The sequence below is a fragment of the Ctenopharyngodon idella genome, chromosome 6 (assembly GCF_019924925.1).
Source record: "Ctenopharyngodon idella isolate HZGC_01 chromosome 6, HZGC01, whole genome shotgun sequence".
Lineage (NCBI taxonomy): Eukaryota > Metazoa > Chordata > Actinopteri > Cypriniformes > Xenocyprididae > Ctenopharyngodon > Ctenopharyngodon idella.
In genome coordinates this window covers 21043359-21063195 of record NC_067225.1, presented here as the reverse complement: position 1 = coordinate 21063195, position 19837 = coordinate 21043359, and the positions used below count along the sequence as shown (strand labels likewise).

At 39.9% G+C, this 19837-nt stretch overlaps 1 protein-coding gene across 3 annotated transcripts in view; it reads right to left on the bottom strand.

Annotated features, from left to right (window-relative positions):
- The window catches only part of pik3r3b (phosphoinositide-3-kinase, regulatory subunit 3b (gamma)), a 171137-nt gene that overhangs the window by 8158 nt on the left and 143142 nt on the right, over window positions 1-19837 (bottom strand). The window contains exons 1-2 of one of the 3 annotated variants that reach the window (XM_051896974.1): window positions 9918-10338; window positions 2367-2478 (exon numbers count right to left, since the gene is read on the bottom strand). In XM_051896974.1, coding sequence (XP_051752934.1) covers window positions 2367-2478; window positions 9918-10026 — 221 coding nt within the window. In that variant the 5' untranslated portion in view covers window positions 10027-10338. Of the gene's footprint in view, window positions 1-2366; window positions 2479-6728; window positions 6874-9917; window positions 10339-19837 lie in introns of those variants that run through there. The other 2 variants (XM_051896975.1, XM_051896973.1) reach the window with 2 other exon arrangements.

The following is a 19837-nucleotide window of genomic DNA, read 5'->3' as shown; positions in this document are numbered from 1 at the left end:
CTCTGAAAGCGCTGACTCAAGCACACACACACACACACACACACACACACACACACACAAACAAAAGTCATTTCTCTTTGCCTGGCTGTATTTGGTCTGGCAGAGGGCAAAGGCACTGGTCTGTGACCATGCTGTCTGCTTCAGCCGTCTGGGAGAGAGTGAGACATCTTTGAATGGTTTAACTGTTGACCCAGTCCTGCACACCCCCACATGTACACTGATGCCTCTAGCTCTTGTCTTGAAATCAGACAGTCTGCCGCTTTAAAAGTGCCTCCAGACGACCAGTGGAGGAGCTGTCAGGCTTCAAAGACTTTCCTGCTTTTTTGCCCCCTTCTCTATTTTAGTCCATCTAGGAGGAATGTCACACCCCTCGACTTTCAGCCCTCCTCCCATTCTCCTGACAGCCAACAGCCTAGTCATGCTGGAGCTCAGCTGACCCTGGCTCTCAGGAGGGGGTATATTTAGCCTAGTTTGGGCTGCTGAGGTAAGGAGTCTTTGACTAAGCAATGCTCCCATCGTGCTGGGGGAGGAATCATCTCTAACCTCCTGCACTGGGAGCTGTGGGAATCAGGTACATTTTTAGGCTGCAGTGTATCAGCAAGTTCACTGTTAAGGGGAGGTGCCCTATTTTAGTAACATGTTTGGATTAGAGAAGCTTTCAATAATTTTAGCAATCAGATCAACATTCAACAAATGACATTCACAAGCAATTTCACTTCTGTCATGTGACATTTAAATGAAACAAGATCTTCAATGAAAAAAAGTAGAGAAGCAGAGAAAAGACCAGGTAGGCGACCGTGCACCAATGACGTCGCGTGCATGATGAGCAAGCATTAGTGATGCCAGTGTTAAGTGGAAAACCTTTCTGCATTAAAAAAAACAGCTAAATGGAAGATATACTTGGACAATGAATTAGATGTGCTGGGCAAAGCACAGTTATATTTGACATTCTAATTCAACAAAATTATTGCTTTTTTTCACCATGTTATGCAGCTTTAATTTTGATAAACGCCTATGATTAAGCAATTATTAAGACAAACATCTTTGGAATAATATGCACAGATGAATTGTTCACAATAAGATCAGGAAGTAAATAGCACTTATTATAAATAGAGTATTTTCATGTTGACCTTAAACTCAAGCACAGAAGAGAACAAAACCAAAACAGTTTGCTGATGATTAACATGGCTGAGAACCATTACTACGTACTCAACTGAAACCGCATGGCCAGTAGTTCTAAATGTGATCTGTCATAAGTCAAATCTTCCAACATGCTACCACTGCACAGAAAATGTTACGTTCCAGTTAAGAACATTTTACAGGATAAAAAACAAAAAACAAAAACAACTGCTTTAACCAAATACTTGTATAGCTGTTTAGTATAACAGGATTTTGACACATCATAATGGCTGTCCACATTTGAAATTTAATGGTCAGCATCACTTTGCTTTGGAATTCTTTATTTGATGCCTAGAGTGACTATTCTTTGATTCGTAAACGAGTAAAGCACTGAGGACGGATTTGAAGTGAAACTAAAAGCAGCTCTAGTTTATCTGGGAAGGGACTGTGTGAGTTAAAGGATAGCAAGGCTTCAGAGATCAGTGAGCCCGTGAGCATCTCTGCAGAATTTCTACTCGCCCAACATCAAACAAGTCTAAAGCTGGTCACTAAGCAGCAGACTAATCTGCTAAAACCTGAGAGTTTTATGGGTTGTGTTGGAAACTAGCCAGACCGCTAGACATTTTGGAGATTTGGGCTCTTCTATCCCTCCCCTTAAGTAATGGCATCTAAACCACCCCTCTCTTTTTTCAACTCTCCCTGCATCTCTCCCCCGTTTCATTGGCTTTTTGCTTTTGTACAGCTGCGGCAAAGCGTACATGCCTCCAGGATAAGTGAGCCAAAAGAAGGAGAGAGGATCAAAATAAGTTCACCAGCTCACATAAAAGAAAGAAAAGAACAGAAAAAGTTTGCAGAGAGTAGTGCACAGTGGCCTTGTTAGAGATCCGGCAGCAGAGCACGGACTGCTGAATGAGCAACATGACACGCCAGAGCTGCATGTGAGACTCCACCTCAGGCTACTGACATGGAAGCAATCAGGTGGAGGGAATGGAAGAAGGATCTGACATCTTCCGAGGAGCAAGAAACATCCTGAGAACCCAAAGAGATTTTCATCTGATCTGCATGCAGTCTCATGACTATACAGGCCAACTATCACCTGACGTGCACATTGGCATACGTGTTCAGCATGTGATGAGGACAGTGTCACACTATGAGATAACTGGCATGAGGAAAGATTTTCATAGAAGAACAGACAGAAATCCAATCCATAGTGATAAATGAAGTCTAGTGTGTCAAGTGACTCTTACCTTGATATGTCTCCCCAGTACCATTCTGCTTCTTGCAATGAGCCACTGGTGGCTTCTTTCACACCGTTGCCGTTTACTGGTGTCATGGGTTTTGTTGGCTTGGGAGGAAGAGCTGCAAAAGAAATGAGATTTATCTTAGTGGAAAATCTTCTGATCTCATAATGAAGCCTTAAGATAAGAAACAGATCAAAAAGTTCTGACATTATAGATGAAAACCTAATCTCCTAGACTAAAGTAAGTGGACGTCTGTGTTAATGTATAGCTGTACATTGTTCATTTAGAGGGGTGGACACACAACAATGATTCCCATGAATAAGTTTGTGCTGCCAAGAGAACCCAAATTTAAAGCACAAAGGTAAGAAAACAATAATGTTAGTCTTACTCTTTATCTAAAATACATAAAATACCGGGCTACAGAGTACACAAGAAAGCACTACTTCATCCAACTATTCTCAATTTTCCCATGGAATGCCTTTCAATACTCTCCTCCAAGCTGCGACTCCTTGACGTCATCTGTAGTTAGACAAGTTTGTTTCGGAAAATGCAACGATTTCCACTGAAAATGCAAAAGATCAGTTTTCACGGAAAATGCAACAACAACATATTCCATTAGGCCCATGCGAAAATGTAAACAAAAAACAAATGACCTTCTTAGCCAGTGGTGCTTTTGTGCTACTTGCTGAATCTGTAATGAACAGGTTCCTTTCCTTTGAGTGAAATGCTTCTTTGTCGACTGCAAAAGCAAACAACAGCTGCCGCAACAGCACGCTGGAAAGCTAACGCTGATGTTGCTCTTGCTATCTTGTGGGTCAGGGGTCACCAGAATGTGCTGTTCAGCCACGCAGTGTATCATGATGCCCTCACTCTAAGTAATATTGCTGAGAGAGTATGTGCTGTGCCATGTCTTCACAGAATGCTTTCTCACGTCTAATCTCCTGACGTGAATCTTTCAACCTTAGTACGTCTAGTAAAGTCTAGTTTTGGCTCGAAGGTAAACAAAGAAAGCTGAGAATGATGGTTAAATGACATGCAAATGAGGTCTTGAACAACTTTAAGCAAACTAGTAGAAGTAAAGCTGTTTTAAACAAGGTGCTTTTTTTGTGTGTGTGTGTGGAAATGCTTCAGTGAAACCTGCAAGTGCTCAGCCAGGTGCAGTTGGCAAAGACTTACAAATCTGAGACAAAAAACTGAAGGCTGCAACTCTGTCTGAAATGCACAGAGAAGCAGTGTTCAAGACCTGCACCTACCGCCAAGCCAAACTAACCTCCCCCTGACCTAGCTGAAACTCGCAACAGTGGCCTTGAAACAGCAACATACCACTCTGTTCTCAATTCACAGGTTTATTCAGAAGGCTTTTAAGTGAAACCAAAGACATACTTCAAGCAAGAGGTAGCGGCAACTTTCAAATACTAGTTGACTGTTTAAGGAGGACATGGCTTATGCAGAGTTAACCAGGCACATAAAGAATACCGCCATACTGAATTCAAATATGGTCACATCATTATAACAGTCAAGTTTCTGTAAAAACAGTCACCCACCTGTCCTTGGCCTGGCAGAGACAAGGCTGCGTGAGAGCGGGTGTATATCTATGCCAGGGCAGGGGAGGGGTCTATTGCATTAAGCAAAGAGGAAAGGCACGGAGCAAGAGAGCCTACGGATGTCATAAAAGCCAGAGCAGATTCTAGAATTCCCTGGGCCCTTCTAGCTGAGGAAACTTCTATCTGGCATATGAATGAAAGGAGGCAAGACTTAAGTCTAATACACCGGAGGTGAGTCACAGATATAAAAGCCCACAGGGACATGCAACGCACACTACAGCAAATGAATGAATCACTGCTGCTGGCACACTGTGGAATGACCCAATGCTCTGCACACAACTGGCCCCTTTAAAAAGAAATCATAATAATAAAATCGTTAAAGATCAGAGAGAGTGAAAGACACTCGTGTTGGTTCGGTATGTCACCTAAATCCAAAAAGTTCTCATTTAAGATTCATTACTTCCCAACATTTGCAGAGTGAGGTTCTTTATAGTTTTTTTTTTTTTTTTTTGAAGTTTCGGTGTGTGGGGAGAGGGGTGTTTGAATGGTTTTCTTTGAGGGCGTCATTAATTAAAAGCAGTGGCGGTTTTTGGAGTGAGAGAGCATAAGAGTAGTCAGAGTTAAAGGAGACCCGGGCACTGTGACAACTCCTCCCTCCATTGGCCCACAGGAAACACCTTAGTCTGGTGGGGTGAGCAGCTTTAACCAGTCAAAGCGAAGCCAGCTTAACGGACACATCCCCACCCAAACTTTGCTCCTGCAGGTGTGCACACAAACACACGATTCCTACATTTCAGTTGGTCTGAGAGGAGATCAGCCACATGCCTTGAGAGGAAAATGAACATTTCTTCAAAGAAATGTGAAAGAAAAACTTGAAGCTGAAAATATGGGGGGCTGGGTTTGTTCACCACCTGGTAGGGGATCCTTTGCGCAGCATAGCAGCTTATGAAGAGTCATTTGACAATGTATAACCTTCTGTTCCCTCTACACCAACACAATAATCACCATATTAATATTACATTTGCAAATACCCGTGTGGCTCTCCTTCTCCACTCCCTAATGTAATTTAGAGACACAATAAACCGACATTCAATATCTCACTCACTTTTCAAGACTAATATGTGCGCTGAAAACACCCGCACACTAACAATTTTCTATGACTATGTCTGAAGCGAATATTTCGGCTTTATTTATTTCATTTCATCACAAAGCCCCTTTCAGGGCTACAGTAACAGCCTGCCACCAGAAATGGAAATGACCCCCCTTTTTCTCGCTTGCTCTCTGCTGCAGCCAAAAGGCAGGTGCACAAGCCCAGCTGAAACCTCAAATTCCTGCCTACCAATTTTCCCCACTGTCAGCTCTTTCTGCAAGTGTGTGACCACCTTTGTCCTACACACACACACACACACTGATATCTTTGTGAGCTACTGTTGGGATGTGAGCACAGAAAGAACATGGAAAACGGAAGGAAATAAAGCAAGAAAGAGACAGAGATGTGGCTAGGTGATCTCATTACGGTGGTCACCTCATGCGTGTTAGTGTCAGAGATATCACAGCTGGGGGGCACACAATGAAAAGCCCACATAACTGCAGCTTGCAGTTGTTTTTAAAGCTACCATTCACCGATCTAAACAAGTTACGATCATGATTTACGGCAAAACTTAACAAAGGGGTCAATTTAAATGACAAAAGCAAAAGTATTTCTTTCAAATTTCTATAAGAGTAAACTAGCCCATCATGCCTCACAATGAATGCAAAACAATTAAATTAGGTTTTTTTTTTTTTTAATCATTCTGTAAATCAACTGTAAACAGATATAAAATTTTATTTTCTAAACTTGTAATGAAAGGTGAAAATGCAAATTTAAGAAAAAGAACGTGACCAGGACAGAGGATGGAAAGGATGAGAAAGAACGAGGAGGAGTGAGTGGCAATGCAACGCTGCGCAAGTCTGAACAAAGAAAACTATACATCCATAGGTGAAGCCTATGGCAATCGACGACCAAGCAGTCCATTGTTTAGGAAACAAACATAAATGGCAACGTGCAGCTCATCATCTCAGGTGGTCATTGTTCTGCAGTTGTATTTTTTGCACAGTAACAAAAAGACACGTTTAAACTTCTGGTTCTACAGGTGACATCTGATGTAAGCAACTGTACTTTGAAAGGGAACGCAAACATGGACTGACACCACCACACACACACATAAACAGTTTAGTTTAGGATTTGTATGTACAAATTAGGGGGTACATTAGCATGAGAAAAGACATGTGGCAGAGAGTGATGACAGTGCCATTGAAGAGAGCAGCAGGCATGGGCTGCCATGTCCCGATCCAGGGGGAATGAATTAAAAGTGTCACTAAGCACATGGGTGGTTTAAATAGTCCGTCTGGGACACTCACAATCACATGTGAACCCATACAGGCTCTGCGCACATATTATCATGATCCGCTAATTCTGTTCATTCCTAATGAATAACTAAAAGACAATCCCTGCAGCTGAACTCTTACAACAACCTTATTAAGCCTCAAATCATTTTAACAAACTAAAAAAATTACAAAACAAGAAAATGAAGTACAGCTATCAAGGATGACACGTTCTGGAAAAAGCACAATTCTTATGTTAATTCATGTTGACAAAAGCACATGTTTCCATCCATACAAGATCCAGGACACTTCCCACACAATAGGACAAACACTAATTGTCATTGTGCTCCCCTGACAGTCTGTTCAGAGCATTACAATAGCCAAAAGACAGAAAAAAAGACAAAAGCAAAGACAGTGACTGTGAAAAAGCAGAAAAAAAGAAGAATGGTGTCTCCCTTACCGTCCTCCTCGGGATCCTTTTTGAGCTGCATGTATACAGCCTGCACTCAGCTGTCTGTGACACAAGTCCTCTTATTCTCTCTCTCTCCCTCTCCCTCTCTCTCTCCCACTCGCTCTCGCTTTCTCTCCACCCTCGCTCACTCGCTCTGCCTTTCAGACTAAAGCCAGAGGGAAAATCCCTGCTCCTAAATTCAGATGCTGCTGGCTTAACAAACCCTCTCAATGGAGAAGTCGGCAGCAGCCAATGAGAAAGCAGGAGGGGAGGTGGACACAACCATATGAGATGGAGAAAGAGAGAGCGGAAAGCTCTGGGGAATGATAACGGGGGGAAGCGCTCCTCCCAGTGAAAGACAAGGCAAAGACGCTAACACACGCTGAGGCGAACACGAAACGGGATACATACACTGAACCATATCACAGCCCATGGCCATATCGTTTGAAACATCAGATTACAAGATATTACTTGACTGTGTGTATATATATATATATATATATATATATATATATATATATATATATATATATATATATATATATATATATATATATATATATAATATCTCTTATGTGCATGCATGTACAGAGAAAGAAAAATGCTGTTTTCTCACATTGTGCTAAAGAAAACTCTGCTTTCTCAACAGATGAATTTGCTGTGCACTTCTATGTATGAACAAACTCAAATAAATGCAGGACTGAACAAGCTGAAAAGGCACAGAACAAAGAAAGAACCATGTATCAAGAGAGATACGGTGACATTTCCATCCCTTATGTCATACGAATGCCCATTAAGAGATGTCAGAAGCTGACTTTCCCTTTGGTGTCGCTGCACTTTTGTTGTCCACCCAGAGCACACGGCTCCGGCAGCCTTTATTACACTCACACATCACTGGCCCTAAGAGACAGGGGCCAACTTTCCCCTGGGGGCAGCGTGGCACCTGTGCTCATTGGACACTGCAACGGAACAAAGCGGTCGCTTGCTTGTTTGCAGACGCACGCACATACAGGGCCGTACCTCTGAGCCTTTCACATCTCAATTCAGCTGTAATAAATATTCTAATGAACATCTGCACGGGAACTTTGTCCCGTTTCTTTCACTCTCACTCTTACTAATCTAACCATCTTTTCCCCGGTCATGCGGATTTCTATGTCCCGCAGTGCCTCTGTAACGGCGTCTCGGAGATAAGTGCTACGAGTTGAGGAAGAAGCAGATGATAAGTCAGTGAGCGGCTATTGACACTACATGGGGACAAACGGACGGATAGAAAAAAGGAGAGATCTGATAAACCTGTGTTCAGTGGCACAGAATGAAAGATAAGATTAATGTGTGGGTTGATCACACGGTGCTGTGCTCATTCATCCCCGTGGCAGAGCAATCGAAGGGCTATTCAACCCAGAATCCTGCTTGCCAGATCCGTTCAGTCCACCACAGCTCATTTTCTAGGAAATGAGGAGGTTAGGACAAGAGCGTTAGGCTTTGTTCCTTTGAACAACGCAGAGAATGTCTCAAAATGATTCATTTTGCTCTCTGTTGGAATTAGACTGCATTTGGACCAAGAAACGGTTAACTACATGTGGGTAAAGACAGCACCACCTTGACAATCTAACTACAAATGTTACAGACGGACAAACTGTTAAGAAATGATCCACAAAATGTGTTTTGTGCTTTTGCATTAAACACAATCTGCCTTAAAACCATTCACAATTGTCTCACAAAAGTACAGCCTCATGCAAAACCGTCTCTTTTCCCATTCCATTCACATTTCACGCCTCCAAAAGTGTCATCCGTCTCTTTATTGCGGGAATTAACGACATGAATTAACGACCCATTGTCAACTATGCCTGTGACTTCTGAATAGGATCCAGTTTCCAGTCTATGACATCATTGTTAATGGCAATAAAATGGTGTCAGCGCTTAATAAATGACACATGAATGGCACTGCATGTGAATAAGAAGTGCAGAACACCAAAACTAACATTCAGAAAGAGAAGAAACTTACCCCAAAAGAGCTTTCACAAGTATTCAGTATATAATTCTGTAACTTCATTGGTCTGTAAGTCCCTATCTGCTACAATGGCTAGGGAAAAGAGCACAGAGCAGATCCTGTATAACACCAATTAAGGTGACAAACCAATTCAGAGAATGCATTTCGATCACTCCACATTTTGCATATCAATACAATTTGTGGCGAGCCATGCAAAACGCCTAAATCTCCTGAGGAAAAACTGACAGACTACAGCAGGACCTGTATCACAATCTGTCTAAAAGATTTCTCATTTAACCATTTACAGGCCTAAATTACATGCAGAACCAATATTACTAGGTATATAAAGAGATGTTTACACAAGTCCTAGGGATAGTTCAACTGAAAGGAGATATGCAAAATGATCATTCACTACTTTCTTTGTATGAAAACAAGATGCATAAAAAGTGAATGGGGACTGAGGCTCATTCTGCCTAACCCCTTATTTTGTGTTCTACTTAAGAAAAAAAAAGTAATACAGATTTGGAACAACAAGAGGGTGAGAAATGACAGAACGTTCGTATTCAGATTAAATATTACTTTAAAATAAATATAGAGGGATGTACACTGTTGCACTCTCTTCGGGGAAAGATTCTTTAATATGGCTCCTCTGTCTGAGTGAGAAGTCGTTTATCATGCATTTAAAATGCACAAGATAATGCTAAGGCAGACAGTGCATTTCAAGTACGATTAAGGCACATTTTACTGTCAACCTGACAGGAAAAGAATGGTTTTAAGATGGCGAAATTGGTTTCTGTAGAACTAGTGGGGATTTTAAATGTCAGCCATACATGACTCATTGTACATAACATTAAAATAAAATACAACAATGAAGAGGTGCAAGCTCCATTTGTCCAAGTAGATAGATGAGTGCAATGTCAGACAATGACTGTGTAAATGTTAAATACGCTAAACGACATTTATGTAACACAAAAAGAGATATAGAGAACGACATCTCAGTCACCATTCATTTTCGCGGTATGGTAAAAAGATACAATGAAAGTAAATGGTGACTGAGGCTGTGAGTAGCCTACTTAACATTTCCTTTTGTGCTTCATGGAGGAAAAAAAGTCATATAGTTTTGTAACAACATCAGAGTGAGGAAATAAGAATTGACATTATTGGAGTGAACCAAGCGTGCTATTAGTTTAATTATGCTATATCTGTACCTGGCGGCTGGTCCATTTCAATGTAAAATATTAATTCAGTGGAATAGGGCATCATCACGTCCCTCCAGTCGTCATCTTCTTTCTCCGTATTCCACACTGTATTGTACATGTTTTGAGTCCTCTGCTGATCGACTAGGTTCTCATAAAATCAAATTTTCAACACAGACGAATGAAAGAAACATAAAAAAGCTCGTCTGACTGAACGGAGAGCTCAACTTTAACAGTCTGAATGCCTGCTTCAGAGTAACTGCGTGTCATGAAAGCTGTCAAAGCACCAGGCTTTACTCATCCGATATCACTTGATAAAGCATTTTTATAAAAATCTCTTAACAGTCCGACAGAACAGAAAGTAGATACCAGCTCTACAATCCACTCCGTCCTACCATGACGAAACGGTAGTCTTCATTTCAATCAGCTCACCAGGTCTACCGGCCCTTTCGCTTCATGAGGAACAGTCCATTCGGTGCACACACAGCACGGGGGGAACCTGTTCCAACGGAAACGCGTGGAGCAAATTACTCTCCTCGTACTTACGTTTTAATGTGTAATAAATATAACATATAAGTAAAAACACGAAAAGAAAACCGAGTTAATAATTATTTCTTCTCATTTCGATGTGTGTAACGGTTTCGTTTCATTCACAAGTGACATCATTTTTCGGCACCCCTTCTCTGGTACGAAATGGACTCGCCTCAAAACGGATCACTGGCACTGTAGGTGCCGTGGAGCACGCACACTCCAGATTTGGGAGCCAATCAGAATGCGCTTCTCTTTCCAACTAGTTGCCAAAGTCAGAGTTTGTACATTATTTGCAGCCGCGTGTTTCTCATGATCCAATGAACTTGTTCGAAGAGCGGAAGTCGACATCCTATTGGTCGAAGCGTTACTATGAGGCTCAAAACTGATGGAGAGAACAGAGTTCGAGTTGGAGAAAGTAATGATTTTGATACTAGGCCTATGTAAAATAGTCTATAGCATTTTTATTAGAGATATTGACACACCATACCAATAAGTATATAAAAGTATATTATGTGCATCTGTGGAAACACAAACTGCAATAAATCCTGGTGAATTTGTAAATTTTGTTAATAAAATAAAATAACTTGCATTCTAATAATAAAATCAAAGAACTAACCTTTACAAATATACTTTTTTAGTAAGAAACTGTAACTGTAAGAGGTCTATCACACTCTCAATAAATTTCAAATATGCGATATTAAAAATAAAAGTGAACTTCCTCCAGACACAATATAGGCTATGGAAAAATGAAACCTGAATATTTTACTAGCTAATTGTCTGTGGTTCAGGGTATTTTTCAGTATGTACATCTCAATGTAGCAATGGTTGGTGGTCTGCTTTAGGAACAATTATTTTGTGGATGGCAATCTGCCTTCCTGCACGCCTCTTTGTGTCCCCCCTGTTCACATACGTGTGATCTATCCATCAAGATGGAGAATGTCTTTCTATGGCCAGAGTAAAAAAAAAAAAGGATCACAATGTTTGCATCTCTTTAATGAAGGACAGAGAGGACCCTCCAGATGGCTCGTGCCTGACAAAGGCTGTCCTTGTCAACTGTGTCAAACTTGCTTAATTGTCACTGTCCATGATTCAGTTCAGTATGAGCAGATGGATCCAAAACAATGACAAGCAACCGAACAGCCACAGTAATCCATAAAATCTGTGGGAAAATATTAATCATTTACACCCAATGCATAATGAACGAGTAATAAATGCCACAGGACTATTTAAATTACATCCATACGTGCTATAAATTTAAGACGGATGCATTTATTTAAGGTCACTTTCAGAGACTGCAATGTCTGGATTGGACTAAAGCGTATTGCTAGCTGCCTCTGCAACACCGGAGAAAGACACACGTGACCATAGGGATTTGAGCGTCAGAAAAGTGTGTGTGCCTTAGAAACCTTAATGCACAACCAACTGCGGCTTGTTATTGGACCATGCCTGTCCTCTTATTGGACAGTGAGCTAAATGCTAACAGTGTTTCTATGGTATGTCTGCAGGGGATTCAGATTTGGCTGATCCAAGATGTGTGAGTTACGAAGAAATTACCAAAGTAATAATCTATGAACTAATACATGGTGAATGCCAACATTAAAATCAAACATTTGATAGGTCCCAAAGTATTCATTTTATCAAAGGGAAATTCACAGACATAAAAATGATAAAATTCTCAGTTTCCTTGATCAGGTGGTTTACATAATAAATTTGGTAACCAGGGTATAGAGAGCATTTGATTGGACAAATATCTTCGTAGTGCAGGATGAGTCATCAATATTTGTCCATATAAATTTGAAATGTGCATATGTGCTAAAAGTTTATTTTGTCACTGTTTAGGAGTAGAGTAGTTAGCTTCAAAGTGAACACACATGGATTAAGATGCCACAAAACTATAATAATTCAATTTGATTATAAAGCTTGGCTGGTTTCTAATATCAAAAGCTCATGTATTTAGCTTTTGTAATGATTAGATTTAGATGATGTTTCACCATATACCAGCAGGATTTATTATTTCACACTTTTCCTTCTGAATACTTACTTGAAATTCTTTTCCACATGTAGGTTTGTGCATGTGAGCCCATAAGGCAGGCATGACTAGCAGAAAGAGATTCTAATCTGCCTGACTACAAGACCCAGCTAAACGATGCCAAATCCCATTGAAAGAATGAAGCAAAAAAGAAAAGCTAGGGGAGTTTTAAAGGTACACCGATGACCTGCAGATTTGAGGATGGTGAACTGAAGGACATTTTGATGACATTCTGAAATAAAAGTTGCCTGCTTGCTGAGTGACAATAGTCTGATTGTGCTCTCTTTGAACATCTCATATTTGATCTGTGACTGTAACAACTAGAGTGGAAAGTACAATTTCAGTTCAGATGCAAATAGATGGCTTCATTGTTCCATATTTAACACAGACATAAGGGCGGCACTGGAGAGGCACACAAAACCCAGAGCTGTTGTGTGACCACTGGTGTGCTTTATACATAATTCATAAAGGAGATGAAAGAAGCAATATCATTGTTCCCAAGCTGATATCATGGAGGGGGAAATTAATTTCAATCCACTGTAAATTACACACAGTGAGAGCGATCACCTTTTTCGTTTTTTCTGCTGAGCTCATGAGAATCAGGCTGCTCTCTCTGTCACTGTCTCCCTGCCTAGAATAAGCCATAAGCTTTTTCTCTCAAAGCTAACTGAAAGAAAAGAGAAGAAGAGAACAACTAGATAAGTTTCTTTAAAAGAAATAGCTCATCAAAAAATGAGAATTCTGTCATCATTTACTGCCTCATGTCATTCCAAACCCATATGACTTTAGTTCTTCCATTGATTGAACACAGAAAGAGAATTATACTGGTCACTCTTTTCCATGCAGGTAGTCCCCATGGAAACTGAACCTTCAAAAATAATGAAGAAGTACCATAAAATTATCATAAAAGTGTGTTATATTCAAAGTCTTGTATGAGTGAGGAACAGGCCAAAATTGAAGTCCACGTTATATTGAAAAAAGTGTCGGGGATATTATAATAATTTCAGATTTTGTGTTCCACATAAGTAAGAAAAAGTCATACCAGTTTGGAGCAACATGACGGTGAGCATAAAGCCAAATTTCATTTGGTAAACTATCCTTTTAGTGCTGCAGTCTGCAATGATAAATATAGATTACATATGACTAATTCACAAAGCTCATTACAGACCGGACGCACATTATAGACACAGTAGTTCTTTATTATCGGATATACCTTCAAGCATGACTAGATATCAGTCTCTTTTATCCAGAAGGCTGCACTAATGGGCGCACTCGGCAGAAGGAGTCATGTGTCTTAGATAATGTACGCTCTGATTCGAGTTAAACGATTAGGCATACTGTCTGGTATTTGTTCTCCGCTTTTTCTCATCCTGAACTGGCAGGATTTTCAGGGGTGCAAATATGCATAAATTACAAGTACGGCTGTGCTAGCGCATGCGCAAAAGAGCGGCCCAAAAATGACAACGAAGTGTTAATGACTCTGCAAAAAAGAGCAGCACACACCACCCGGCCCCCCTGGCTTATTAGCTAGCAAAGGCAGAGGCAGCCTCCCTCCGTCTCCATTTCTGGGTGGCAGGCAGTCTGTGCTCCTGTGATGTCATCCTGCAATGTGAGCATCCCACTTGGACTGATGCAATACTCCGGTGACACTCGGTAACAAGCAGCCAGCGTCTGCCAATCCCCACCCCCATGCCCCATTCCTCTGTCTCATTGTGTTTCTCTGTCACTCTCCACCTCATGGCCACTTTTCCTACAGTGTTCTCAAGTTTTAATCAGCCTCTCTTTCACCTTTCTACCTCTCTCTTTTCTCTCCTGGGTCTACTTTTCTTGTCATCCTTTTCTTTCCACACGCCTACTCCTCAACTACCCTTCTCTCTGAACAGCCCTCTGGTTGTCATGGCATCAGGCACCATTGCTCAGCATTCTGCAGTTCAGCAGATAAAGGACGGGCTGTTTAACTCTTACCCGTCTGAGCCAGAGCGGTCTGCACGATAGCATATCAGCAGGCGTTATCCACATACCCTAGACTAATTAACAGCTTATGACGATGATTAAACAGTCCCTAAAACTAAATATCAAGGATGATAAGATGAAACGCTCGACAAACAGAGCATTAGAGAGCTGATCTGTGTTTTGAAGTTGCAATTAGTCCAGCCGCAGCGTTTAAAACCACTGCAATAAAATGAGCCCATTGTTTTCTAGTGCGACACCGGAGAAACCTGCTGGGGCTAACGGATATCTTTGCATTCTGTCATGAGACTAAAGTGGCCAAACGAGGTCTGCAACTATAAGAGAGTGTGTCAACTTCAGAAGCAAACAGATTAACCCTTTGCCATAAAGGCAAGGCTGCACTTAGAAGCCAAGTAATGAATGGACTCGAGATTAGAGGCCGAACCTGGGTGTGCCTTTTCAGGGTGGTTCGAGGTCAAGAAAGATGAAAAATCCTCTTTCTGTTGTCTTAGTGTCTTACCTACATCATTCTACTTGTTCATACTTTTGTAATTTTCCCAGCGATTCTGGAACTTCATAAGCTACTGCGTAAGCCACTCTGGATAAAAGTGTCTGTTTTGAGAATGAAAAAATGGACCAGAAACAATTCTTCAGTGATTGTATTAATTTCAAAAGAACAGCAAATGTTAAATAACTGTAGGCCGCACATTTCTTTTGAGGTAAAAAACGGGTTACCCTGCAACATTTTTTGTATTTAGCAACTTTTCTGTGTTCATTATCTCTAGTAAATCCATATTTTGGATTTAGAGCCATGTCTACGAGGCATGAAAAAGGTGCGTTAACACCAATTTTTAATTGCAAGAAAAAACAAATAATGCAGTAGAAATTTGATTTATGTGTACAGTCGACAAAAAATAAGATGCATGCTAAGAAACAGAACAAGATTCTCTATTCGGTACACTGTTGATAAATGAAGATTTGTTTTTTTCTGATGACAGCACTGAACTGTTTTTATTTTGGTGTAAAACATTACGTATGCAAGTTATAATGCATCCTCCTTCTGTGCTTTCAAAAAGGATGGGAGTCTCATTTGCATCTTTCCATTCTTTGTTTGGATGCAATTCAAATGCCTAGCAACCACAACCGTGGGAGTTGAAGGCAATCAGCAGTTGATACAATGACATGCGTGTGTCACTGAGTTCAGTCTTCTATCAAGGGATGAAACAGGCATCAGGTGCTGGTTAAGAGCCAGGGGGAGAGAAGGGTAGTTGGATAGTTTGTTCACTTCAGCAAGAAATCTCATTGGAACTCACACGCTTATCAGACAAAATTAATTACGCACACAACTTGTTACAATCAAGGGACGTGTGAAAACCCTGGATCACTTGCATTGAAGGGTCCTAAAAATTATGTCATCCCACTGGATTCACACTTAATACAATAACACACTTCTAACGACGTGGAAATGATAACTTATAAATGAAAGTTCAAGAGATTTGATTATACAGTGGATCACAGAATGTTCTATCCCATATGCTTTATTACATTTATTGAGAATAAACTATAAAATTATTACGAAAATACAGAGAATGGGTGTAAAGTTGTTGTGCCGTGGTGTACATTTGATGCATATATATAAAAAAGGTACAAAGATGATAAATAACAAGGATAAAAGAGGAATGCAGATAAAAAAATATCTCTGGTATTGTGCCAAGAGTCACAAATCCTGTTTGGTGGCTCTAGTTTTAAAACGGCAGTTATGCCACATTGAATATTTATTAATGAAAATAGGGCAGAAAAACAGAACAATATATGTATATTTAAGTCTTAGTACAAATATCAAAATGCATATATTTAACTGATCAACACCACATGCAAAGGCCCAGAAGCATAAATATATGCTATGGGGGACTGGTATAAAACTTTAGCTTTGCTCATGAACATTAATTATGTAACATGAAGTTTGCCCAGTAGCCGTAAGTTTGGCAGAAATGCACATACTGGTAAATACAGTATAGGTGCTATCCATATTGACGCTTACAACATTCAGTAACTGAGACAATTGTTTGGCAGAGGCCTTGTGCTTTGTCTTAAAGCAGCTGCTGGTTCTTATTTCCTTGGACTGTGCCTTGGATTGTGGTCCAAGCAAAACAAACTCTTAAAATATAATGATTATTTTCCAAAAGTGGGTGGGACAGAATTTATCCCTTCAGTTATAATGGTTCCTACAGTCCTATTGTACATACAGGCCATGGTTAGCAAGTTATATTATATTATTTATTATAAAAAATATTAAATTATTAGCAAGATGGTGGCAGAGTTGACTGACTAGCTTTGGCCATTGACAAAACAGCAGCCGAACACATTCTATAGCCTGCAAAGGAGACCTGTTTCTGTATAAGCAAAACACCATCACACTGAGGGGGAGCTGAGAGGCCAAACAGCCCGCATGTAAAGGTTGTGCTTTTGGCAGGTTTGGAGATGGCAGTGTGTGATTGTTCTAAGGACTTGGATAAACAAGGATTCCATGAAATTCATAAACATGCTCTTGTGTTAGTCTCTCTCTCTTACACACATGTACTGTAATACACACAAATACAGAGAAAAATGGTGTTTGTTTGCATAGCAGGCAAATCCAGACTGAACAAATTATATACTGCCAGATACTGAAGAAATTAAGCACTTCTGGGTAGAAAATAGAATGGTAACATAACAAAGGTCCTAATATTAGTTAATGCATTAACTAACATTGATGAACAATGAGCAATACACTTGTTACAGTATTTACTCATCTTTGTTAACATTAGTTATTAAAAAAATACAACTGTTTATTGTTAATGTCCACCAAATAATATTAACAGATATAACTTTAGATTTTATTAATGTATTAGTAAATGTTTAAATTAACATTAACTAAGATTAATAAATGATTTAGTGGTATATTTCATTGTTAGTTCACGTTAACTAATGTAGTTACTGTAACTAATGTTAACAAAAGGAAACTTTGTGTAAAGATGTACCAGTAGAATGTTATTAAAATGACCCGCAGTGAAATAGTTTTGATATAGAGTTGGTATAGAATAAATAACAAGCAAGAAATTATGTAGGGCAAAAGCAAACTATGGTGCTGCTGGTTCAGCAAAATACAGATTTACAAATCTTGAGGGAATACATTTTGTGAATAACATGAAGTACCAGTATGAGTTTGTTAAAATATATTTGTAAAGTGCTAAAGTATAGCAATATTTCATTTGATTAAGAAAAGGGCATACAATAAAACATGCTGCATTAAATAGCAGCACAGCTTTTTACAGCTTAACAGCTTTACAGCAGAAGAGGTGAGAGGAGGCAAGGAAGAAAGATGAGGGCAAGATGAGTGGTGACAAGTGGACAGAGTGAGATATGTGAAATGAAGTAAAGAGCCTGAAGTGGCAGGCTGGATAGACAGGCAAAGAATCAGCCTTTGTGTTTTTAATGTTTCAAGACGACTCAAGGCTCCAAAAGGAGAAAAGGAAAAGATAATGACAGCATCGTAAAACAGAGGATGAAGTAAGTGATTAACTCTGCATTTGAAACGTGTTTAGACAAGCAGAAGGAAGAGATTATTAGAAAGGCCATATTTGAAATCAGCTGTGCTCTAGGATGCATTAAATTGATCAAAAAAGACAGTAAAAATATTTATGTTATAAAAGAATTCTATTTCAAATAAATACTATTATTCTGAAATTTCTATTCATCAAAAAGTCCTTAAAATGCAACACAGTTTCCACAAAAATATTAAGCAGCACAACTGTTTTCTACAGATAATATAAATCAGCATTAGAAAGATTATTTGATACTGAACAATGGAATAATGGCTGCTGAAAAGCTTTACCATCACAATATAAATTACATTTTAAAATATAATATAATAGAAAATGTAATACTATTGTACAATATTACTGTTTTTGTTTTTGATAAAATAAATGCAGCCTTGGTGAGCATGTATTTGACTTCTTTCAAAAAACATCTCACCAACCCTAAACTTTTGAACGGTAATGCCTATTGAAAATGGCAATTTTTCAGTAAATAATTCCCCTCCCCCCAGCCATATAAAATTAATATTGTATTCACTGTGCCAGGTCAGTTTGACCATATGCAACTATCTGATCATGCGTATGCAATCACAGGACACAACGCTCTCATCCGATGAGATCTATTTGTTCTCCAGGTCTAGGAAAGCAGAGTGATTTACTTGTGATCGCTAGATTGAATTAGCCTGAATGAAAAAGGGGAACTGAGGAAGACAAATAACAGAATGAAAGATTCGCTTATGTGCATGGACACAGTTATTGTGGTCAAAAGACAAGCACTCCCCGCATCTTACTGAGGACAAATGACATTATGTGTCTAAAATTGAGAAAAGCATGCTAATATGCTTTGCAGCATTATTCACAAAAACACAGAGCAGCTGTGAGACATGAGTTTTGGTGAATGTTCCCAAACCAGCTCTTGCAGTTCACTTCATATGAATTAGTAATTATAGCAGAAGTACATGATATCAGATTTACGTCTGCATTTAATCAAATGGTGATGTTTTTTATGAGATGAGTAATGTGAAGTCTAACTTTGTCCATAATGACTGGGCATGAATCCATATTGGGAGAAAACAGAATAAAAGACCCTCTTGAGACCAAAAAAAAAACAAAAAAAAAAAAAAACATACATGAAACATCTTACAACTTTCTTTGCAGTTGTTTTTAACAAGAGTAGTAGAACAAGGTATTTTTCCAGTACTAGGCTTCATATCAACGTGTTGTTTTGATTTGACTCACAAATGCAGAACTAGTAAGCCAGAGTCGATTTGGTTTGACCCCTCAGTCCTATTCTCTGTTGAGAGTTACGGCGGATTGGGTCTGGTGCAATGACATCACCTCAGAGCATGACAACTGACACCGTAGCTCTCATTGACCCAGTGCACTCTCGGCTTTGTTGACTGAGCAGCCAATCATTAGAGCACATCGTCAATTATTCAAGGTACTGCCATGTCACTTATCCTCCCTGATGAAGACGAATGGGGCCGTGGCTATGGTACGAGATGACACTGGGGTCTGCTGAGGCCTGACATCAAGTGCTAAAGAGACGTATTCATGCGCTGAGAATTTTTAAGTGTCGTCTGTGATTTGACAATAAAGAACACCCAAGCATGATACACTATGAGATGACCTGTGCCAACCAGCCAGCTAGCCAACCAACCAGCCAGCCAGCCAGCCAGCCAACCAACCAACCAACCAACCAACCAACCAACCAACCAACCAACCACCCAGCCAGCCAGCCAGCCAGCCAGCCAGCCAGCCAGCCAACCTACCAACCAGCCAACCAACCAACCAACCAACCAACCAACCAACCAACCAACCAGCCAGCCAGCCAGCCAGCCAGCCAG